The sequence below is a fragment of the Bidens hawaiensis genome, unplaced genomic scaffold, assembly GCF_021521415.1.
Source record: "Bidens hawaiensis isolate Kalapana, Puna unplaced genomic scaffold, B.hawaiensis_p1.1 tig00063692_1, whole genome shotgun sequence".
Taxonomy (NCBI): Eukaryota; Viridiplantae; Streptophyta; class Magnoliopsida; order Asterales; family Asteraceae; genus Bidens; species Bidens hawaiensis.
The window spans coordinates 6,180-28,007 of NW_027501388.1; the positions used below are offsets into that span (position 1 = coordinate 6,180).

Genomic DNA, 21,828 nt, shown 5'->3' on the forward strand with positions numbered 1-21,828 from the left:
ATATGTTCCCAAAGTCGCCTTCACTATTGTTCGTGCTTCCTCCAACATATGACATCAACGGCTTGGTCATCCTCATCCACAAATTTTGAAGACTATGCTATCTACTTATTGTCTTCCTGTTTTAAATAAGCATTCTGATTCCTTTTGTAATTCTTGTCACATTAGGAAATCATCCAAACTTCATTTGTCATCATCTAATTTTAAAAGTACTAATGTTTTGGATCTTTTGTTTTGTGATGTGTGGGGTCCTGCCCCTGTTACTTCTTCTGATGGTTACAATTATTTTTTGTTGTGTATCGATGATTTTTCCCGTTACATGTGGTTCTTTCCATTGAAACACAAATCTGATGTATATGAAGTTTTCAAACAGTTTGTTCTTGTAGCTGAGAGACAATTTAACACCAAACTTAAATCTGTTCAAACTGATTGGGGGGGTGTGAATTTCGGAAACTATCTGGTTTCTTTTCCTCCATTGGCATTTTACACCGCCTCTCGTGTCCACACACGAGTGAACAGAACGGCCTTGTCGAACGACGACACCGACACGTGGTTGAAACTGGCCTCACTCTTCTTGCTCAATCTTGTGTCCCCTCACGTTTTTGGCACTTTGCATTTGACACCGTTGTTTATCTTATTAACTGCATGCCCTCTCGAAACAATGATCGCCTCTCACCTTTTGAGCACCTCTTTAAACGCAAACCTGACTTCTCTTTTTTGCATGTGTTCGGGTGTCAATGTTATCCCCACCTCCGACCATACAACAAGCACAAAATGGACTTTCGGTCCTCACCTTGTATCTTTCTTGGCTATAGCCCATCACATTATGGTTATAAGTGCCTTGATCCCTCATCTGATCATATCTACATTGCCCGCCATGTGCGCTTCAATGAGCGCTACTTTCCGTGTCAAACCTCACCATCCACTCCCGATTCTCCAACCACTTCTCAACCCGATCCTTATATATCCACCTACCCCACCCCGCCTTCACCTTCTACTAATCCGGTCACAGAACCGCCGGCTAATGATCTGCCATCATCTTTCCCTACACCTGATCTTCCAGCACCCCAACCTTCACCAACACCTCCTCCTACTTCACCTACACCTACGGTGCCACCCACCTCACCGGACCATCCCATACCCACCTCATCTCCTGTTCCCAGCCCACTCCAACAATCGGCCCAAGCATCTCCCTCTTCATCTACACAACCGGAGACCCTACTCCACAACCCCGCCCTCGACCTTCTAACCTTCTCCCTAATCCTAAACAGCGGGTGCCATACAATCCATCTGCTTTTTATGCCTCTACTTCACCTCCTGAAACCGAGCTCACTTCCTTTGCCATTGCCAACAAAGATCCTCGTTGGCGGAATGCCATGGCTGAGGAGTATGCTGCTTTGCTTCGAACCGGAACTTGGTCTCTTGTTCCACCTGTCCCGGATGCCTACGTGGTTGATTGTAAGTGGGTTTACAGGCTCAAACGAGACAAAACATGTGCTATCACACGATACAAGGCTCGGTTAGTTGCCAAGGGGTTCAATCAACAACCCGGTATTGACTATCATGAAACTTTCAGTCCTGTTGTGAAATTCACAACGGTTAGGGTTGTGCTTTCTCTTGCCGTCTCTCAAAGATGGCCTCTACGACAGTTGGATATCCAAAATGCCTTTTTACATGGGGATTTGAATGAAACCGTTTATTTGAGGCAACCTCCTGGCTTCTCTGACCCACAGAAGCCCGATCATGTTTGCCTCCTTCATAAGTCCCTATATGGGCTCAAGCAAGCACCGCGAGCTTGGTTTCACAGGCTTTCTACAGCCCTACATTCATTGGGTTTTCATGGGTCCAAAACTGACCCTTCTTTGTTCATCTATGCCTCTGTTGGTACTCTTCTCTACATGTTGGTTTATGTAGATGACATCATTCTCACAGGTAATAATCCTCAGGTCATTAATGATATTATTCACAGCTTGAGCAAAACATTTGCTCTCCAAGACATGGGTACTCTGTCCTATTTTCTTGGGATCGAGGTGGCTCCTTGCGGTTCTGATCTTCTCCTTTCTCAAAAGAAATACATTTTGGAGACCATCCACAAAGCGGGTCTCTCACAAGCTCACCCGGTGCCTACACCAATGGCTACGAGTGCCACTTTGGCTCTTGGTGACAGTCCTCCGTTTGAGAATCCGGTCAAATATCGTCAGATTGTTGGTGCACTTCAATATGCCACACTCTCACGTCTGGACATCGCTTATGCGGTTAACAAAGTGTGCCAATTCATGCATTCTCCGACCGAAGATCACTAGTCGGCCGTCAAACGAATTCTCCGATATTTACAAGGTACTGTTGACTATGGTCTTCTACTTACACAGAATTCCAGCTCGACTCTACACGCCTATACTGATGCGCATTCTCCTGTTCTTAATGCCTATTCTGATGCGGATTGGGTTGGATGTCCTGATGACCGTCGATCCACGGGGGGCTATGCAATCTACCTTGGTTCAAACCTTGTTTCGTGGTCAGCAAAGAAACAAAAGACTGTATCTCAGTCCTCAACAGAATCTGAATATAAAGCCCTTGCTGACACTGTTGTTGAACTCACGTGGCTTGAAGCTCTCTTACAAGAATTGCGTGTTCGTATGGCCACAACACCTGTTCTATGGTGTGATAATCTTGGAGCAACATACTTATCAGTGAATCCTGTGTTTCATGCCCGCACAAAGCATGTGGAAGTTGATTTTCATTTTGTCAGAGAGAAGGTCGCTGCAAAGAGGCTATCGGTTCAATTCATATCTACCACCGATCTGTGTTTACAAAGCCACTACCAGTACATTGTTTTGATATCTTAAGATCCAAGCTACAGGTCGCTTACCGGCCTTAGCTTGCGGGGGAATATTGGACAGAATATGTGTAGTCACAAGGAAAATGAATATGTAGAGTCAAGGTATATGAATAGTCTGTAGGTTTCAGTTGTAATCCTTTATATTTCCCTATATTCATCTTGTACTCTCATTCAGAAAAATACAATATACAATTATTAAGTTTAGCTTGTTTAACTCTGAGTATATATGAAAGCTTTAAAACTATTATACAAATACGTGTCGAACTACAGACAAGACATCTGTATGACAACTTCCTTGAGTAAAAGTGCCACAGTCTCCTTTGGGATTCCCGAAACTAGCAAACCGTACGGATGTAATTTTCCAGCCTCGGTCACAAATTAACCGAACTTCAGTGGTTTGAGAAGTGGGACCAGAGTTAGGTTTCCAGAGGTCAACAGGAATGGAATCATCCTCAAATACATGCCCACACACCTCCTGCCCGGTCCGTGTCAGCACAGAAATCTTTGACGGGTCACCACCAATCTCTTCATGAAGAACCAGCAAGTTCTCACCAGCATGCACCCACGTTCAAGGCACGTGATATCTAGACAGATTCTTTATATTAGTATATGCGCTTTATAGCTATTACATGCAATATTTTGGGTATGCTACTTACAATACTTGAGCAGGTTGACCACATTTCTTCTGACATTTTTGAGCATCATAGGTTCCTCGATAGTCACAATGATCGGTGCACCCCGCCGACGGTGAAAGGTAAGTTGACCAGTAGCGACCAATACCTTGACCGTTGACCCAAACTGAACCTTCCCCATACTAGCAAGGTTCAGTGATATAGGACCTTTTCCTTCAGGGGCCACGAATGAAGACTGAGAATAAGAAACAGAAATCAGAGTGTTGATCACACACGAATAGACGGTCTTGGACAATGTATTACATACTTTATACCAAATGAGGCTCTGATTAATGGGTAAGGAAGCGCCATGAGTCCACAAGGAGCTATTAGCAAGATTGGTTTTATCAAGTCCAAGGCTTTCTCCTTCAGTTCCCACCTGAAGGCGAACAAATGTTGTATAAAAAGATCGGTGCTTGAGGTAAAAAAAGAATCATAACAGATGGAAACTAATAACTAATGATAAAACATGAACCTGATAGGTCCACTTGTTGGATAAATAGTCCCTTTTGGTGTTCTTCAGGTCAGCAAGTATGACTGAATATAGGCCCGCCCCCATGACATCAAACCATGGACCATAGTTCTGTAGAAAAGATATAAAAAGTAAAGATATGATGGCATTAAAAGTTAGATATATTGAAAACAATATCACCTTTTTGTCTTCCTATAATCCGCTAGACCATTAACAGGTTGTAATCTGGTTTAAACAGGTTGGCGGGACGTAATAAATGGAGTGAATGGGTTAGAGGGTTGATCTTATAAAAAATAACTTTTAAAAAAATTTGTTCTAATTTATACAGATTGACAACCTGTTTAGTTAAAACGGGTTGAATAAGTCAACCCGAATATAACCCGCTTAATTAAACGAAAAACACAGATGCGGGCAAGTAACTAGCAAAATGTATCTTTCTTTTCATCTGCTTCTATGCTGCAGAGGTGACAGAATATTATCATATAAGTAGTCACATTACATTTGTATGATTACACTTACACGCGATAATCATAACCCATTCCTAAATTAATGGGTTGATTTTGATATTTTAACTACACATTACCTTGTACTATACCATAGAAAATCGCTCGTGTCTTTTGTGGTACTTATCTGCTCTAGCAAACTAGTTTCCGTGAATGAGTCGTTACTCCAACACCCACTTTTTCCAAATACCAGCTCCAAGGAGAACTCGACAATGATAGTTCACTCACACTTCCACCAGGAGCTGATGTGGCATCACCAATACTTTTCTGAGCAACAACCTTTATCCATATTCATCATTAAGAACATATATAAACACATCAGATTTCATACTGTATGCAGTTTAATGAATAGTAAAACATCCTTAAGTTTACCTTTGCTGTGTTAAAAATAACCTTCTTACAATCTGGAAGGATGCTCACAGACCATGCAGGGAGAAAATACAATTTTCCCTTAAATGTCACATTTGCATCTACACTGCTGCCATAATTTGCAAGAAAAGCTGCACAAGCACCGTCTGTTTTATAGTATACATCTGCCTAGTGAATAAATTGATTGTCAATAAGAGTAGACACAGTGCGGTGTAATACTTAATATAAATTTAAATTACAGTTTTGTATATAATAAAGTATTTTTTGGTCTGGTAATATCTATACAAAGATACTTCAGTTTTAAATGAAATATGCATCTAAGCTGTAACATACCTCTAAGTTTATACCAAGAGATTGATGAAGATGATCTCCATTCACCAAATACTCTTCACAATGTTTTATTGCCATGTGTAGGTCCCGCAAGTGACCCCACTTCGGCTGCCTTATAAATCCTGCAAAAGTTATCCTCATTAATCAACTGATACTTCAACAATACAGTAAGTAGTAGTTTATTTATTAATATCAGAAAATTACCATACTCATTAATTGGAGCATCGTAATCATAGCTTGTAGCAACCAGCGGGCCTCCAGCTGTCCGTCCAAAATTTGTTCCACCAAAATACTGCAAGGGTCTATGTTAAATATTAACAGTTGACATGAACCAAAATAATGTATTAAATGTACCATATAATAGTTGTGAAAAGTGCCTCCTTTCTCGAAAAACCGTGCAACAGAAAAAGCCAGGTCTTCAACAGGTCGGTAAGGAACAGGGTAACCGAATGAAAGAAACCTGCAAAATCAAAGAGAGATAGGATACCGGCTGTGTGTATGCTTTCATAGAGAATAGCAATCCACATAAAAAGGTTAACTGTACCATCCTGTGTAGTCCTCGGTCCAAATCTTCGGCTTTAAGGGAGAATTTGGGACGAAAGTATCACAATAGAATCCGTTGCATGTGTTTATCTGCACAATAGCATGTCAGCTATCCTAGAAACTGAGATATACTTTCTATATGGTGCCTTAAAATGGTGAAAACGAGCTGAGCGCCTTCTGAGCTACTCAAGATCGGCTCGCTAAAAGCTGGAACAAGCTGATTTGACTTAAACGGGCCAGAGTCTAAATTGGATCTCATTTAATAAACGCGCTCGAGCCCAACAAGCATAATTATTATCTTATTGACTAGGTTCATTATAGTATTTATTAATATAATTATTTTTATTTATATACTGAATATTATTATGCAAATAATATTGATATAAAAAACTCGATAATATATATTCTGCTACATATATATAATTACAATAATATGTGTGTGTAACTTAAATAGATAATAAATGAGTCGAGCTAGATTTTAGAAAATTACTCATAGACCAAGCTCGAGCTTTAGACATAGAGATCAGTACAAGCAGATCTCAAACTCTAATCAGTTAAACAAGGCACTCGGGCTCGAATAGCTTACACTCCGAATATAATGCTATAAGTTGTAAGAAAAATTAACTTACAATCGGATCAGGTGCATCACTCTGTGAGCACATCACCCAAGGAACAGACGTGTTAAGACTTAGAGCAGTTTCTGCTGCCCATTTTACATACAACTCTCCACCAACTCCATAGGCCCACTCCACATTTCCATAATCATTCTCCACCTGTTTAACAGAACAAACCACACCACACACGGATATAGACTCGGAAGCACAAAAAAGAGATAGAACTTTAAAAGTGTAAAAAGAATCACCTGAGCCAGAATTATTGGGCCTCCTTGTGATGCAAAAAGATTCTCCTCTTTCATTAAGCTAACAATTTTAGCAAGAAAAAGTTTCATTTCCGCCTGCATCATATTTTCATGTTAACAACTGCAATAACTGGTCACGGATCAATATGGGTCGGGTTCAGCTAAAAGCTAGGCTTGGATCAAAATAGGTCATTTTAAAAAGATGTTAATTTGGTTCGGGTCAGAGTGGTCTCGGGTTAGAATGGATCGTTTTAGGAGGGACACGATTGAACAGAATCATTATATGTGGTACTGGAGTACCTGAAACGGGCCATTTATGGTCCGGAACTGAATTCCTGGAATAAAGTGTAACCAAAGAGGGAATCCTCTGCTCCACAAAACATAGAAATGAAATAAATGAACGATAAGTTTCAAATTCAGCAAAGATGTAAAAAACAGACCAATAAGATTGACACATGCATATGGGGCAGAGTGTACTTTAAAACTAGAGATTATAACAAGAAATAACCAACCCATAATTCCATTCGGCACATGCATATGGACCAATACGAAGATGAACAAACAGCCCTGCATCCTGAACCGTCTTCACAAACCTAACCAAGTCAAACCGCCCTTCAAAGTAATACTGTCACATAAAGAAAGTAAGTAATAGTCATTACAACTCCTCATTTCCATGAACTCTATAAATTTGTCTTGATGGCTTCTTATATGCTTTGGTTTCCCCCCTACTTTTCAACATATTATATCATAAAAACAATCTTCATTATATAAACATATATAGATATACATTCAATACTATACCTGCCCCTTCACCGGCTCATGATAATTCCAGAAAACATAAGTCTCGATCACATCCAATCCTCCTTCCTTTGCTTTCTCAATGATATCCGGCCACATCTATAACTCAAAACAGATCAACGGAAAAACATTAATCATATAGGAACTCTATATATAAAGATTAACGCTACACATAGATGCCAAGATAAACTACAAAAGTAATCGTCTATTGTTCGGTTATACGTTATAAATTATGCTAATTACAGTTAAATAAATACATAACAAGTCTAATAAACACATGAAACACATTCTAATATGAGACACGAAACAAAATCGCCACCAACATAACAAAAAGGAAAATTGGATTTATATAATCTCAACTATTGACTATTGGCAAATAACATTCCCAACTCACGAAATGTTTGTTGGCGGTCCCACCTTTTACCATATTTTTCACCAACAGACCACCCTGACTAACATAATCTAAACGTCATAAGTCGCCAAAAAAATGTTTTGGCCGGAAAACTCAACCTGAACACCACCACCATCGCCAACAACCAGCACCTAAACTCCACCACTTGAGCACCGCCAACTGACTCCGACGGTGGTTCTAGGTTTCCGATGGCCTCAATAACATATACTTTTACTAGAAAAATGTTTCTATAGGTCCGATCTAAGGTTACAAAGGGGTTGGGGACAAAAAGGTTGAGTTATCCAAATTCCAGCCAAAAACATTTTTCCGGAAACTACGGCGTAACGGAATCTATTAGTCAGTCTGTTGGTAGAAAAAAATTAAAAGGTGGGACCGGCAGCAAACAGTTGGTTAGTTGGGACTCAGTAGTTGGGATTATATAAATCCTAATTTCGTATTGAAATATATAAATAAAATTGAAACTGACTTGAGGAGTGGGTCTGGGATAATGAACAGATCCAGATTGCAAAATTCTTCTTCTTCCATCTATAACCAAAGCTTTACTTACCGTCACTGAAAGCGCACCTAATTCACCATAAACCACAATTACTAACAACAAAATCAATACAGATTTCCCCATTTCGATATTCAAATTACAGAAGAATGTATTTACTTGGTGTTATTAAATAGAGTCTATTTATAACTTGATGATTGTTTTGTTGTGATGGATTTGTAGCATTTGTTGAGATGTAATAATAAGACGGAAAATGGAATGGGTTTTGGATTGTAGCTGTTGTTGAGATTACTCGAATCGACGATCCCTAAGCTTGTTATTTGCTAGGGTCTAATGGATACGACACTGCTGTGTGTATCTGTTGCTTTCCCGCCATTCTTAAGCCTGTCTCTTACTATTAATTTGTGGGTTTCAGGTTCGGGTTATTCGGATCAGGTTTACTTGAGCCGGGATATTTTATATTTCGAAATTCAAACAAGTAATAAAATTAGAAAAACCAGCTGAATATAGGTTGTTGATTTAGGTAGGTGTTGAGGTTGCTTATTATGACTAATTATATAAATTGTTCGACAAACAATAGAGATTTTTGGATTTTAACTTATCAAGAGGCAATTTAAAGAAGTTTTCATCGGTTAGAATTGTAACTTATTAACCTTTTGTGTTTGGTATACCTATTACACTCTTACACTTCTCGTCCATAACTCACCTCTGCTGATCTTTTAACTCTTGTCAATGTATACACTTGTTCGAAAGACACACGGTCTCTGCCACCAACCTCTTCCTCATCTATGTCCATTCCTATCAGGTTTGTTTAATTTCTGATAAAGGGATGCTAACGGTCAAACTGAACCGTTCGTGAATTGTTCCGTGAAAAGTTTCCTTGTGTTTCGCTTGTTTAATAAGTGAATGAACATCAAATTGATTAATTAATGAAATGACATTAACAAAGGCTATGTTTGTCATAGTTAATTAGACCATTACATAGAATCAAAATTTTGAAAATTTGACGCATCGTTTTACAGGTTTGACGCACCGCTGTTAAAAAAGAGTGCAACATAATGTATTACAACAATAAATTAAGCATGTAAAATTAGATCCATGATATGAGTATGCACATCAAAACCTATTCCACCAGTGGATGAAAAGTAGTACCAAATATAAGGGTTTGGTACCCCTACTTAATAAAACCTTTATAACATTTATCAAGTCTTTTTCATCATTTCTTAAAATTGATCCCAACTTTATCAAGAGACTAATAAAAAAGGGTTTACATGATAATTTACAAGGTAGTAAGTAGTAAAAAAGATAATGTAGTTACGTTATACAACTATAAACCATAAAGTCTCTTTCGACACATTCCGGAGCCCACTATTCCTCTTCATCTCTTTTCGGTGATGTACCTGAAAGTATACACCATGACACATTACATAAAGATAAGTGGTTTAGCCTCAAAAGCCAATTCATATGTTCACAAAACAATTCATTATTTATTGAAAAGCAACTTAGTGAGTTATTTAAGATATATTTGAGACAATAATATGATTCAAACTCACCCAAAAAATAAAATCAACTTAACATATACTTATAACCCATATGTTATAGAGTTAGTATGTTACACCCTATACGTTATAACACAATACGCACGTAACTTGCTAGTTTATCCAACAATCAACTAAACGTATATTCGCATACAAACTGAATAAAGTGAGCCGTACAAACACATTTATTCTTAAATTGACATTTGAGTGTAACCAAATAACTTTAGAAAACTCTGTATACTCATCTTACAGTTTTAGGTGTACCAGTTACTATTAGACAAGCCCCACACAAAAGATGTTTGAATACCTAAAAAATAATTAAATTTCCTAAATGTGTTAATTTTGGCAATAAACATCATTAAATTGATTTATGGTCAATTCCAACTTTTTCAATACCAATTCAGCTTTAATTAAGTAAATTCAAGAACTGGAATCTATTGGATCATGTTTATACATATAAAAGTGGATTTAAGCTTAAATTTGCTTAATTTCAAACCTACCTGATCTAATTGGTTCAAAATCATCAAAAATGAGTTTTAACATGTTTTGTTATTGGGATAGAAGTATCAATAATATTATGAATTATAATATCCCAATCACAACACGCCCAAAAATCGGAATGTCACATGGTTTAAGCAAGTTTGGTTTCAGGTTCATTATCTTTTATCATCCATTTTAGGTCAAAATGTTTGTAGTCAATAAAGCTATAAAAAATATCTAGTACAAAATCATAGACAAAGAAAATGTGATATTCAAAACAAAAACTATAATCACTTTAACCATAATAACATCTAAAACATAAGCAAAACTATATGCATACTATATAAAACACAATATAATAAAAAAACTAACCTTGTTGCAATTTAGATCCTTCGTAAGAAAACAGCCTCACTGCATTTCTAAAGCTTACATCAGCAACTTCTTCTTTAGACAAATCAAGCAAAGACGCCACATAAGCAAGCACAAAGTGAATATTAGCCGGATGATTAGCCATCTCTTTCGGGTCACCGTTATTTTCATCTTCTTCCACCAAAAAAAGTGATCCTGGCGCGTTCAATTTGGGTACCGCATCTGGGGCATCCGTTTCCAACAATAACCTATCAAGCGGCACCGTTTTCACCATCTTCTTCGCCTTTGTTTCCTTCATTCCCATAACAAACCCCGAGAACGAAAAATATGCACCGAGTTTAACAAACTCAGGCACCATCTCTGCAGACCCTAAATATGAGTGCAAGATCACACCCTCTGGAAACGGGCCAACAGATTTCATAATATCAAGAACATCACCAAACGCGCGTACGCAGTGCACCGAAGCGGGCCGTTTAAGTTCTTTAGCGAGTTGAAGCTGCACACGAAATGTTTCAACCTGATCTGTGTAATCGATTGTTTTTCCGTGTGACCCTTGGTCTAAACCGATCTCGCCGACTGCAGCCGAAGGGTTTGCATTAAAAAATTGGCGTAAGGTCGTCAGCCAGTTGGCAGTTCGGTTCTTGATGAACCACGGGTGCAGCCCGAACGATGGGATTACACACGGGTAGGTGTCACTCATCTGCTTTACTAAGTGCCAGTCAGTTTCACAGACACCATTGACTGCAAAATGTTGTATGTTGTGTTCTAAAGCGGTTTTGATGAGATTTGGGGCCTTGTTGAAGATTCTCGGGTCTTGTAGGTGACAGTGAGCATCAAAGAGTTTGATCATGGCTTTAAGATGTAATGTGGCTTTAATTTCTTGATAGATGAGTAGATGATGGATCTTTTGCTGTCGAATGAAAGGTTTTTGTTAACAATTAGTAGGCCTGTAAATGAATCGTTAGGAGAAAAAATCGTTATGCTTGTCTATTTAATAAACAAACGAAAATGAACTATTCTTTTTTTTTTTTTTTTTATTTAACTAAACGGACGAATACAGTACACCTTTAGTTTTTCCATTCATGTTCATCTGAATTTTAAGAAATACATAGATACAAACGCAAACGGGGCTCGTTTAAATTATATATATGCATATTTACTTGGTTATCTTTTATCGTAAAAAAATAAAACATCATTATCATCCACTAGAATTTGTATTCGTGAAGGGATATGTTCATTTTTTTGTTCGGCTATGTTCTTTTAAGTTTGTTTACGTCCGTGAACTGTTCGTTTAGATTTGAAGAAACAAACATAAACATGCCCATTTTCACTAATATTGTGTTCGATTATATGCTCGTATACGTGTTCAGTTAAAGTTAAATGAAGGAACACGAACATACCCTCATTCGTGTTCGGTCGGTTTAGTTTAAACAAAACGAAACGAACAGTTCACGAACGTAAAAAAAGAATTAGGTAATTTAAAGTTTAAACCAATGTGTTTCATTTGAGTTTTTGAATAAATTGAAAGCAAAATCAAACCAAAAACAAAATAAAGTTATAATCCTCTTTGTCAATTCCAAAATTTTTCCCCAACGTGAAAAAAAATGATGAATTAGGGTTTTGAATTGAAGCTGAAACAAGCTAGCCTGAACTAATACATACGGTATTGACACAAATACACAATTGTTTTAAGGATAATTTTACCTGTATGTATGGGTCGATGTATCCACTGGTTCAGACGAGCGGATTAACTGCTTCAGAGTGTATATTATCGCATACAAAACAGCAAACGTACAAATGTTGATGCACAAGATACAAGTACTAATGAGGGTTAAAAAATATTATAAATCAATCTAATTATGCCTCTTGAAAAATATATATATTTTTTTTTTATGAAATCATGTTTTAGTTATGTATTACGTATTAACTATTAACGTTAGTTTGATGGATGTCTTAATCGTTGGTATATACAAAATACACTAGCTAGTGTGTTTAAAACGTTTACGACTCTTTTTAGTTTTGGTGTTATTTAATAAATGATTTTGACTAATACATTGGTTTGTTAACCTAATTGAGAATATGGTTTTAGGCATCTTTTCATAAATGGACCAGAAAGAGTTAGGCCGTCTTACCGGTTTATTGATGAGATCAGTTAACTAGTTGAAATGAATTTAAGAAACAAGTGACATACTAAATAATGTGAAAGCTAAAATTATACATATATACACACACGTGCATGTATATATAATGCAAAACAAATATGAAACTACTGTATGTCGTGATCCGAAGTTGCAATTTTTATATAATAAGTTTTTTGATCCTGTGTTGATGGGACGGTTGATTCGAATAGTCAACGGTAGACAACAACTAGCAAAGCTAAATTAATAATGTTCAATAAACATAACAAACTATTAAAACACAGTTAAATCATCTTATAGTTGCTACTACAACAAAATACTTGCAAAACCACATATAGTTTCGAATAAAAATGTTGTTTCGTAAACAAAAAAACAACAAATTTAAAGTTTCAAAAGCAACGAAACAACAACATCCATGTTGGAGTCAAACCCAAAGATCTTCGACTCTTCTTGTTTTCATATGACATTAAGACATAAAATTTTGAAGGGAGACAAAATGGCCTCCCTCATAAGAATGAAAAGTCGCCATTACACAACCACGATATAAGTCTATAACTAACAAAAATAACATGATTAAACTAAAATTTTATATGTGGAACACATTCAACACAATTTATCACCGCTTTGTCGTTGGCCCATTTTAACGTGTATACTGCGAAATTTTTGTGATGTTCTAATATTAACCTTCATTCAGGGGAATTCATCAACAAAGTGTTATCCACGACTCCACTTCCAAGTAGTGTATACATGTTTTTGCACATGTTACGTCCGTAAACGTATGACATTTTAAGAGAATCAATCTCACGCTAAACATATTATTAAGTGGAAACAATATCTGAGCATAAAAAAATGTCTCACTAACTCTTTATGTTTAGTTCTTAGGCCATGTGTACCGGGCGAAATTGGGCGATATTGAGGTGGAACACCGCCCCCTGGGCGAAATGGGCAAAGGCGTGGGGTATTTGTCGTCGGGGAGGAGAATGATTATATTATTATTATATTAGTAGCGTGTGTGTGTTATATACATGTATATATATATATTATTAATATATATATATATATATATATTATATTACTATTTGTAGCCCCTACACCATTACACCCCAAAAACAAATTCTCACCCCTTGCTTACTGGGCGCCACACGACGCAAAACGCCCCAATTTATAGCCCCTCCACTACGCATAGCCTTATAGAGTTACTTTAAGTCTAACTTTCACTAGGCCTTTATGACTAACCAAGCATTAAATATGTCTCACAAATGGTATATTACATAGCAATGCATTTTATCCAACATTTGTTTAACTTTTCATTTTTTTTAATGAAGGATAACCATCGTTTTATATTATGTTTTTGTTACTTTCAAGTTTCTAAGGGTAAAAACCAGTGGTGGATCCAACAAAAAATTTAACGGGGTCGATCAGAATTTTAACATATATATATATACCTTTAAAAAGAATTTCACAGGGGTCAATAGGTTCGCCAATGGTAAAAACCCTACTCATAATAGGTGTTTCATTAGTTTTGACAATTGCTTGTGTTTAATCGGTTTTATTGTGAAAATCTTGACTTTTTCCTCCTTAATTGTATATAATTTACTCTTTCCAATTTTAGTCGAGTAGCAAGTTTGGTTATATGATGAAATCCAGAATTTCGTAACATGAATCACTAACTTTAAGAGATGAAATCCAGAATTTCAAGAATCAAAACACAAGTTTATGATACCCCAAGGACCAAAGTTGGAAATACTTTAACTTTAAGCCTGCAAAGCATATCTATATTGTCATCCAACAAGCCCCAAACAGAAAAAAAGGAATCTTTCATTCTCTTATAACCGCAATACCAATTACTTATAATAATAATAATATTCAAAAAGTCAAAATCCAATCAACCTGCAGACCTTTCTTTTCTTTTCTTTTCTTTCTTAAACCCCCATTCTCTGCAACTTCTTCTTCTTCTTCTTCTTTATTATTATCAATCTCTAATTCTGTTGGATTCATACAACATACAAGCTTCTCAATATGAATGATAAGTCACGTGTTACTAAAGGCCTCGATGAAAAACACAGAAAGGTCTGTTTTCCGTTACTAATTCATTATTATTATTATTATTATGTGCTAGTTTCTATGGTTTCAGTTTCTGATTGTCTAATTATCCAATTCCAACTTATTCCGTAAATTAATTAGGTTTTCTGTGGATTTTCTTATTTGATTTCAATAATTACGTTTCAGTTATGATCTACTTTCAGCTTTGATTTTCCTCCATTTCAACGCAGCCGAGCCTAGCCCCAGCTCGTCGTTGTTTTTTTAAGCTCGAGCTCGGCTTGGGCTCAACTATTTATTACTATTTTGCTTATAAACTTATCTTTTATATGTTTTTGTATATAACATAGATTATTTACTTATTCTTTTATAGTTTTATATATAACAATAACTATTAACTTAAAAATTATAAGCTCGTTTAGGTTCATGAGCTGGATCGAGCGTTTATTAAACAAGCTTATTTTTTAGGTTTGATCTCAGCTTGATTCGAGCTTTTAACGTGCTGATCTTCAGTAGCTCACGAGCAGCTTGGATCGTTTTAATCGGTGCAGTTTTCTTTTATTAGGATTACAATTTTAAACATTACTGAATAAATTCTAAATTTGAAATTGAGTTTTGGTATTTTTGAATTCATATATATTGTTATAAATGCCGTCCATGTCCTTTCTGTTCATTAAATAATAATAGTCAGGTGCATTTAAATTTGTTTGAAAGGTCAAGAGGCAAAAACTTGCATTTCATTTGATGCATGATGTACATGCATGCTATCTTATTGGAATATTTGGTAGAAAATATTTGGCAACTCATAAAGTAGTTTCTTTTAATGGAAGTTAATAATTGGAATAATGTAGTGAGTAGTTGGCCTAATTCATTTAGCAACAAAAGTCAATTTTTTAAGTTTGTTAAAAATGCAACCACTAATGCATGCTGTACAAACTGTAAATTGCCAACAGCAGGTTACATTTAATGAAGTTATTAATATTTTTTTATTTTTTGCAATTTGGCAATATTAAGGAAATCACAAATTGAGTCTCATGAATCATGATGTTGTGACACATTAAACAAATTATTAATAAAATCAAACAATTGGAAGACCTTTTTTGTGTTTGTATTCACTTGTATGTGTTAATAGCTGTCAAAGAATGTTTTGGACCTTTGGTTGATGCCAAGATAATGCCATTGAATCCTGGGCCCACTTTTATGAGTTGTAATTCTTCTAACACATATCATAGCATATTTTTTTATAGCATACTTGTAACTTTAAGGAAAATCAACATGTTTAGTTGTTTGACAGTTGAAACTGGCTGTTCCTGCCTCAAATTGTTGCCCTTTGGTGTCATGAAATTCCAACAGAATATTGCATATCTTTAAAAGAAGTATTGAGACTTTAACGTGTAAACACTTGTACGTACTGTTTTAATTACTGACCCGTGTTGCAGATACTCGAAGGGTTACTTAAATTACCAGATAATCGGGAATGTGCTGACTGCAAAAGCAAGTAGGTAGCATAACATTTTTGCACAGTAAAAATATTAATTTAACTGTTAAATTTCGAGAATTTTGTTAAAATGTAAATTATTTAAGTATATTTGTAATGATTTCAGGGGTCCAAGATGGGCTAGTGTGAATCTCGGGATTTTTATATGTATGTATTGTTCTGGTGTTCATAGAAGTCTTGGAGTACACATATCAAAGGTTCTGTTTTATTACCAAATACTATGATTATAATAATGTTGTTCGAATTTTTGTTGATTTTTGACTTTTTTTTCCGTTGTTGTTTTAGGTGAGATCGGCTACGCTTGATACATGGCTGCCAGATCAGATTGCGTATATACAAAGTGAGTTGTTAGATCTTGTGCATCTAACAATCTTGGAACCGTTAATAATTTCAGTATCTTTTTTAGGAATTAAAAAATGAAATATTTTGCTAACAAATGATTTGTGATTATTGCAGCGATGGGAAATAATAAATCGAATCAATATTGGGAAGCTTTGTTGCCTCCAAAATATGATAGAGTCGGGATTGAAAATTTCATTCGTGCAAAGTATGTTTCTCTTTTAAACTGTAATTTCTGTATGTTGATAACTGCATATTTCAAAACAAACAAATAAATAATAATAATAATAATAATAATAATAATAATAATAAACCAGCCAAACTAGCTCAGTTGCTTCAGTTTGGGGTGTAAACGAGCTGAGTTGAGCCCGAGCTCGTTTAAGCTTGAGCTTGGCTCGTTTAACTTACGAGAGCTCGAGCTTTGCTCGTTTCAAGCTCTATTTCTAAAGCTTGAGCTCAACTCGTTTATTGTTTATTTATTAATTGATATGCATGCGTAATTAATTTAATAAATATATACAATTACGGAGTATAATTTTATATATTATTTGGTTATTTTTATCATAATGAATAATGATATATATAATAACTATTATGTAAATATATATTAAACGTTAATGTATATATTCGTGCAAAGTAATGTATATATGTGTGAACCCTCGGGTGGGCAAAAGTGAAATTTAGTTATTATATATATTAAACGAATGATATATATAATAACTATTAACGCCCTGCTTGTGGTGCGCGCATATAATGTATATATGTGTGAACCCTCGGGTGGGCAAAAGTGAAATTGCACTAATTTTGACGTTATTTTACCAATCTCGTGAAAATGACGTTAAAAGTGGCGTAAGGTTAATCAAGCATCATGTGGTGGCGTTGATAGCCGAAAGACAAGGGTACATGCACCGATCAGCCAGTATCCGATGATTGAGTGTTATGTGCCTTATGCCCAAGGCTTGATGCAAAACTACCATCGAGCTGGGGGTCTCACCAGAAGCAGCCTCTCTATCCCTATGGGGTAGAGGTAAGGCTGTCTACATCCTACCCTCCTCGGACCCTACCATAATTTTGCTATTGGTGGGATATACTGAGTACGATGATGATGATGATGATGATGATGATGATGATGATGATATTAAACGTTAAGTAAAAGTTATATAAATAATGGGCCTGTTTATGTTTGGGAGCTTACTCGAGTTAAGTGAAGCTCAGGCTTGATTCGTTTATTAAACGAGCACATTTTTACGCTTGTGCTCATACTCGATTCGAGCTTTTAGCAAGCCGATCTCGAGTAGCTCCCGACTCCCGTGCAGATTGGCTCAATTACACCCCTTAGTTATGTTTAGCATTTTCACTAAAATGATATTAATTTAAAAAAAAAAGTTATACATAAAAGCGAGTTTGATGTTTACAATGTGATTTTCTCTTTTTTTTCTACTATTCATATGCCAACTAAATTCGTAAACAATATTTTGGTCAGGTATGTAGACAAGAGATGGGTTTCTCGAGAACGAAAAGTCGAACTTCATTCAAGTACAACACATGAACAGCATGTCCCGGTTTATAAACCCATGCCCACGGTCAGCACCCCAACTAAAGTCATTGTTCGTTTACCTGATCAAAAACAAAACCCTCAACTTCGCAACTTAAACAAACCCACACCTCTTCCTCCTAAAGTTCTTGAGCAACAGGTATTATTAATGTTGACACTTAGTTTTTAAACTACTTTAGCTTTGCCTTTTTATGAAAAAAATAGTCACATCAGTTGACCCGTGACGCGTATAGGTCATTGTTCATCCAAAACAAATTTTACCCGAATTGAAAGCAGTGGAACATAAAATCGAACCCGAATTGAAACCAGTGGAACATAAAGTTGTTGAGGTTGTCTCGGATCAAAAAGTTGATAACTATCAAGCCACAGATTTATTTGATCTTCCACAAGCAAGGAATCAAAGTAAGTTTTAGTGGTTTTTTAGTCTTGTACATCCTAGAGCATAGATACTCTTTTCAGCTGCATATTTATTGAAAGATTAATCTGATAAATATTTGCAGCATCTAGTCCAATGTTACCTGTGGCAGAAGACAAAAGTTTAAGTAACATAGCACAAACAAAAACAAAAACAAAATCTGAATTTGAGGATCTTTTTGATGGATTAGATTGGGTGACCCCATCTCTCACCCAACAACCATGTAAACAAGACATCATGAATCTTTCAGAAAAGGTATGTTCACCAACACATATGTTCAAGGTTCAAACTAGGTTATTCTGATTAATTTAACTGCAACATTTTAATGTGTCTCGTGAACCTTTGAACAACCGACTATGGTGCCACCATCCTCATTTCAGCGACAGCTAGTAGTTCATACACAACCGCAACCTAAGCACACGGGTAATCAACAAAACAGCGTGAATGGGTTCGGGTTCCACCGGCCTATTGGGAATCCTGGATTTTACAGACCATCAAGGTAACTTTTATATTATTATTTAATCATTTAGTGATGTATATGCATTATATCCACGAACCATCTTTTGCCACTTTAAAGTATCTAATACGAACTAATGATTTTGAAAAAATAGTATAAAACAATTGGTTTAAACCGCTAAAACCGGGTAGGTCAGCCAATCATCCAACCGGGCCCATATTCTTGTCAAAACCGGACTGTGAACACATGTGTAATTTCAGGTAGGGGTGTAAATTAGCTGAGCCGAGCACCAGCTCCTTTAGGTTTAACTCAACTTGTTTCGAGCTCTAATCCTGAAACTCGAGCCTGGCTCGTGAAGTCATGAGTAAATTTTTAAGCTTGGGCTCAGCTTGTTTATTACTTATTAATTAATTTTTATGCATTTATAGTTATTATATATATTTCTAATATAACTTTTATACATATAACAATAAACATTTAGTTATTTTGTCATAAATTTATACATAGTAATAATTATTGTAAACATTTATAATTACTATTTTATATGAACATTACATAAATAATAGACTCGTGAGCTAGCTTGAGCTCGTATATTAAACAAACTTATTTTTGGGCCAAAGCCCCTTTAAGCTTGTCTCGATTCAAGCTTTTAGCAAGCCAATCTCAAGTAGCTCATGGCAGCTTGGCTTGTTTACACTCCTAGTTCAGTTACCTGATTTCTTGTTCAAGAACAACTTTCATGTGATGTGTACATTAAACGGGTTGTGTTTCTTATTTGCAGTATGTATGGTGCAAGTCAAGTCGGCCCGAACACGAAACCTATAGGGGCAAATAGACCGTCAAAGGGACCATTAAGCCTTCCGACTCAGTTAGGAGGCGAATACGACTTCTCTTCATTAACGCAGGGGATGTTTACCAAGAGGTAAATTACCCCTTCTTTAACGAAGATATTCATTTAGAAGTAGAATATATAGTAAATTTATATAAATTAATTGTTTTGTATTTTATATTTGAATCAGTTTAGTTATTCATTTTTTTGTATTCATTTGAACTTGTTATTTATTTGTGTTGTTACAAGCGAAATAATAGAAACATATTTCATTTCATTAAACCAATTTAATAGATATATTGTTTTGATTATTTGATATTTTTGTGTTCATTTGGATTAATTTATATAAATACTCAAATTTAGATGAGAATAGTGATCCAGTTTAACTATGAACGACCATCCTTTCAACACTCTTTACACATCTTGCACTTGACAACATAGTTTTTAATAGTACCCTTGAAACATTATTGAAGAACAACTCTTGCTGGAAAACATAATTTCACAATTTATATAAGGGATATTGGTTTTTAATACTCCCATAATTTCACAATTTATTTAAGGGATATTGGTTTTTAATACTCTTAACTTTCGCTCGTTGGTAGATAACACTTCCAACTGTCACTTTGTCTCTCACCACTCCCAACTTTTATCATATTTGTTTGGAAAATTGGTTTTTATTGGTTCAAACTATTTTATTTTTGCCGGCGCTGGTCCCAACTATCATTTTGGCTGGCAACGGTTTCAACTTTCACATATGTTGAATGCACCAGTCCGCGACTAACGGAGTACTAACTCCGTTAGGTAAAATCTAATGTGTCGTCCTAGTTGTCAAAATCAGATGACATGGCATCCTACGTGGACCGACTGTGTATTATAACCAACTTTTTATACTTAAACATTATACAAACATAAATTCCCAAATTATACAACCCTAAATCCCCAAATTCTCCTCTCTAACTCGAGAAGAAGACGAGTTTGGAACCGCCTCCAACATTAAAAGCAGCCTTAACCGCCATTCTGTTTTAGTTGCCATAACCTCAGCCCAACAAAGACTCAAGCTCTACACCAAGGTTCCACCAAATGGGCTTGTGCTCTACACTGGAACCATAGTTACTGCTGATACTAACTCCATTGACTGAAACCGTCCCGACCTCCATAAGCAACATCAACCACATTTAAGATTTTGGCCTGCAGACGAGGATCAAACATACCAGACCGGCTCAGCTCGCTTTTTAAATCAGCAGATCCAGCTAAGATAAGTCCAGACACATTAGGTTGACTAGATGACTGATGAAAAACTGTGTCGCCAGCTCAGCGACTTTTCTCACGTAATTGTGACGTTTCTTCGTTCGAAGACGATCAAATCGGTCTGCAGACTGACCTGCTCGCCCGTGTTTCTTGGGTAAACAACTCTTAAAAGTTAATTAGGGTTCTTGAGTTAGAGAGGAGAATTTGAGGATTTAGGGTTGTATAATTTGGGAATTTATGTTTGTATAATGTTTAAGTATAAAAAGTGTGTTATAATACACAGTCAGTCCACGTAGGATGTCATGTCATCTGATTTTGACAACTAGGACGACACATCAGATTTTACCTAACTCCGTTAGTCGCGGACTGGTTGATTCAACGTAAGTGAAAGTTGGGACCGTTGCCAGTCAAAATGATAGTTGGGACTAGCGCCGGCAAAAATAAAATAGTTGGGACCAATAAAACCAATTTTCCTGTTTGTTTTTATCACTCCCCCGCGCTAACTGAAGGCTAACGCCGTTAGTGGAGACGCTAACGTGGCCTTTTTTTATTTTTTTAATTAAGTCCAATGAGGTGTCATGCCTACTTGGAATTTTTTTTTTAATCTTTATAAGCCTTCATCTTCTCCACCCTCCA

At 36.1% G+C, this 21,828-nt stretch overlaps 2 protein-coding genes and 1 pseudogene across 3 annotated transcripts; 1 reads left to right on the top strand and 2 right to left on the bottom strand.

Annotated features, from left to right (window-relative positions):
* Window positions 1–3,080: 3,080 nt before the first annotated feature.
* LOC143604013 (beta-galactosidase 6-like) lies at window positions 3,081–7,480 on the bottom strand (annotated as a pseudogene). The gene is made up of 17 exons (XR_013148209.1): window positions 7,385–7,480; window positions 7,096–7,208; window positions 6,884–6,950; window positions 6,587–6,679; window positions 6,354–6,497; window positions 5,726–5,814; window positions 5,536–5,641; window positions 5,386–5,473; window positions 5,185–5,303; window positions 4,855–5,019; window positions 4,563–4,761; window positions 4,404–4,435; window positions 4,306–4,316; window positions 3,983–4,090; window positions 3,776–3,886; window positions 3,493–3,703; window positions 3,081–3,420 (listed from the first exon to the last, which is right to left on the bottom strand). The product of XR_013148209.1 is annotated as a beta-galactosidase 6-like (transcript).
* Window positions 7,481–9,509: 2,029 nt separating this feature from the next.
* On the bottom strand, window positions 9,510–12,492 carry LOC143604015 (uncharacterized). The gene is made up of 3 exons (XM_077080622.1): window positions 12,378–12,492; window positions 10,677–11,620; window positions 9,510–9,686 (listed from the first exon to the last, which is right to left on the bottom strand). The coding sequence occupies exons 2-3, from the start codon at window positions 11,521–11,523 to the stop codon at window positions 9,655–9,657; spliced, it is 879 nt and encodes a 292-aa protein (XP_076936737.1). The 5' UTR covers window positions 11,524–11,620; window positions 12,378–12,492; the 3' UTR covers window positions 9,510–9,654.
* A 2,243-nt stretch (window positions 12,493–14,735) lies between these two features.
* On the top strand, window positions 14,736–20,267 carry LOC143604016 (ADP-ribosylation factor GTPase-activating protein AGD5-like). The gene is made up of 10 exons (XM_077080623.1): window positions 14,736–14,881; window positions 16,291–16,349; window positions 16,456–16,546; window positions 16,635–16,689; window positions 16,806–16,896; window positions 18,172–18,382; window positions 18,477–18,645; window positions 18,744–18,911; window positions 19,007–19,157; window positions 19,897–20,267. Exons 1-10 carry the CDS (start codon window positions 14,831–14,833, stop codon window positions 20,039–20,041), a joined length of 1,191 nt encoding a protein of 396 aa, XP_076936738.1. The 5' UTR covers window positions 14,736–14,830; the 3' UTR covers window positions 20,042–20,267.
* Window positions 20,268–21,828: the final 1,561 nt, after the last annotated feature.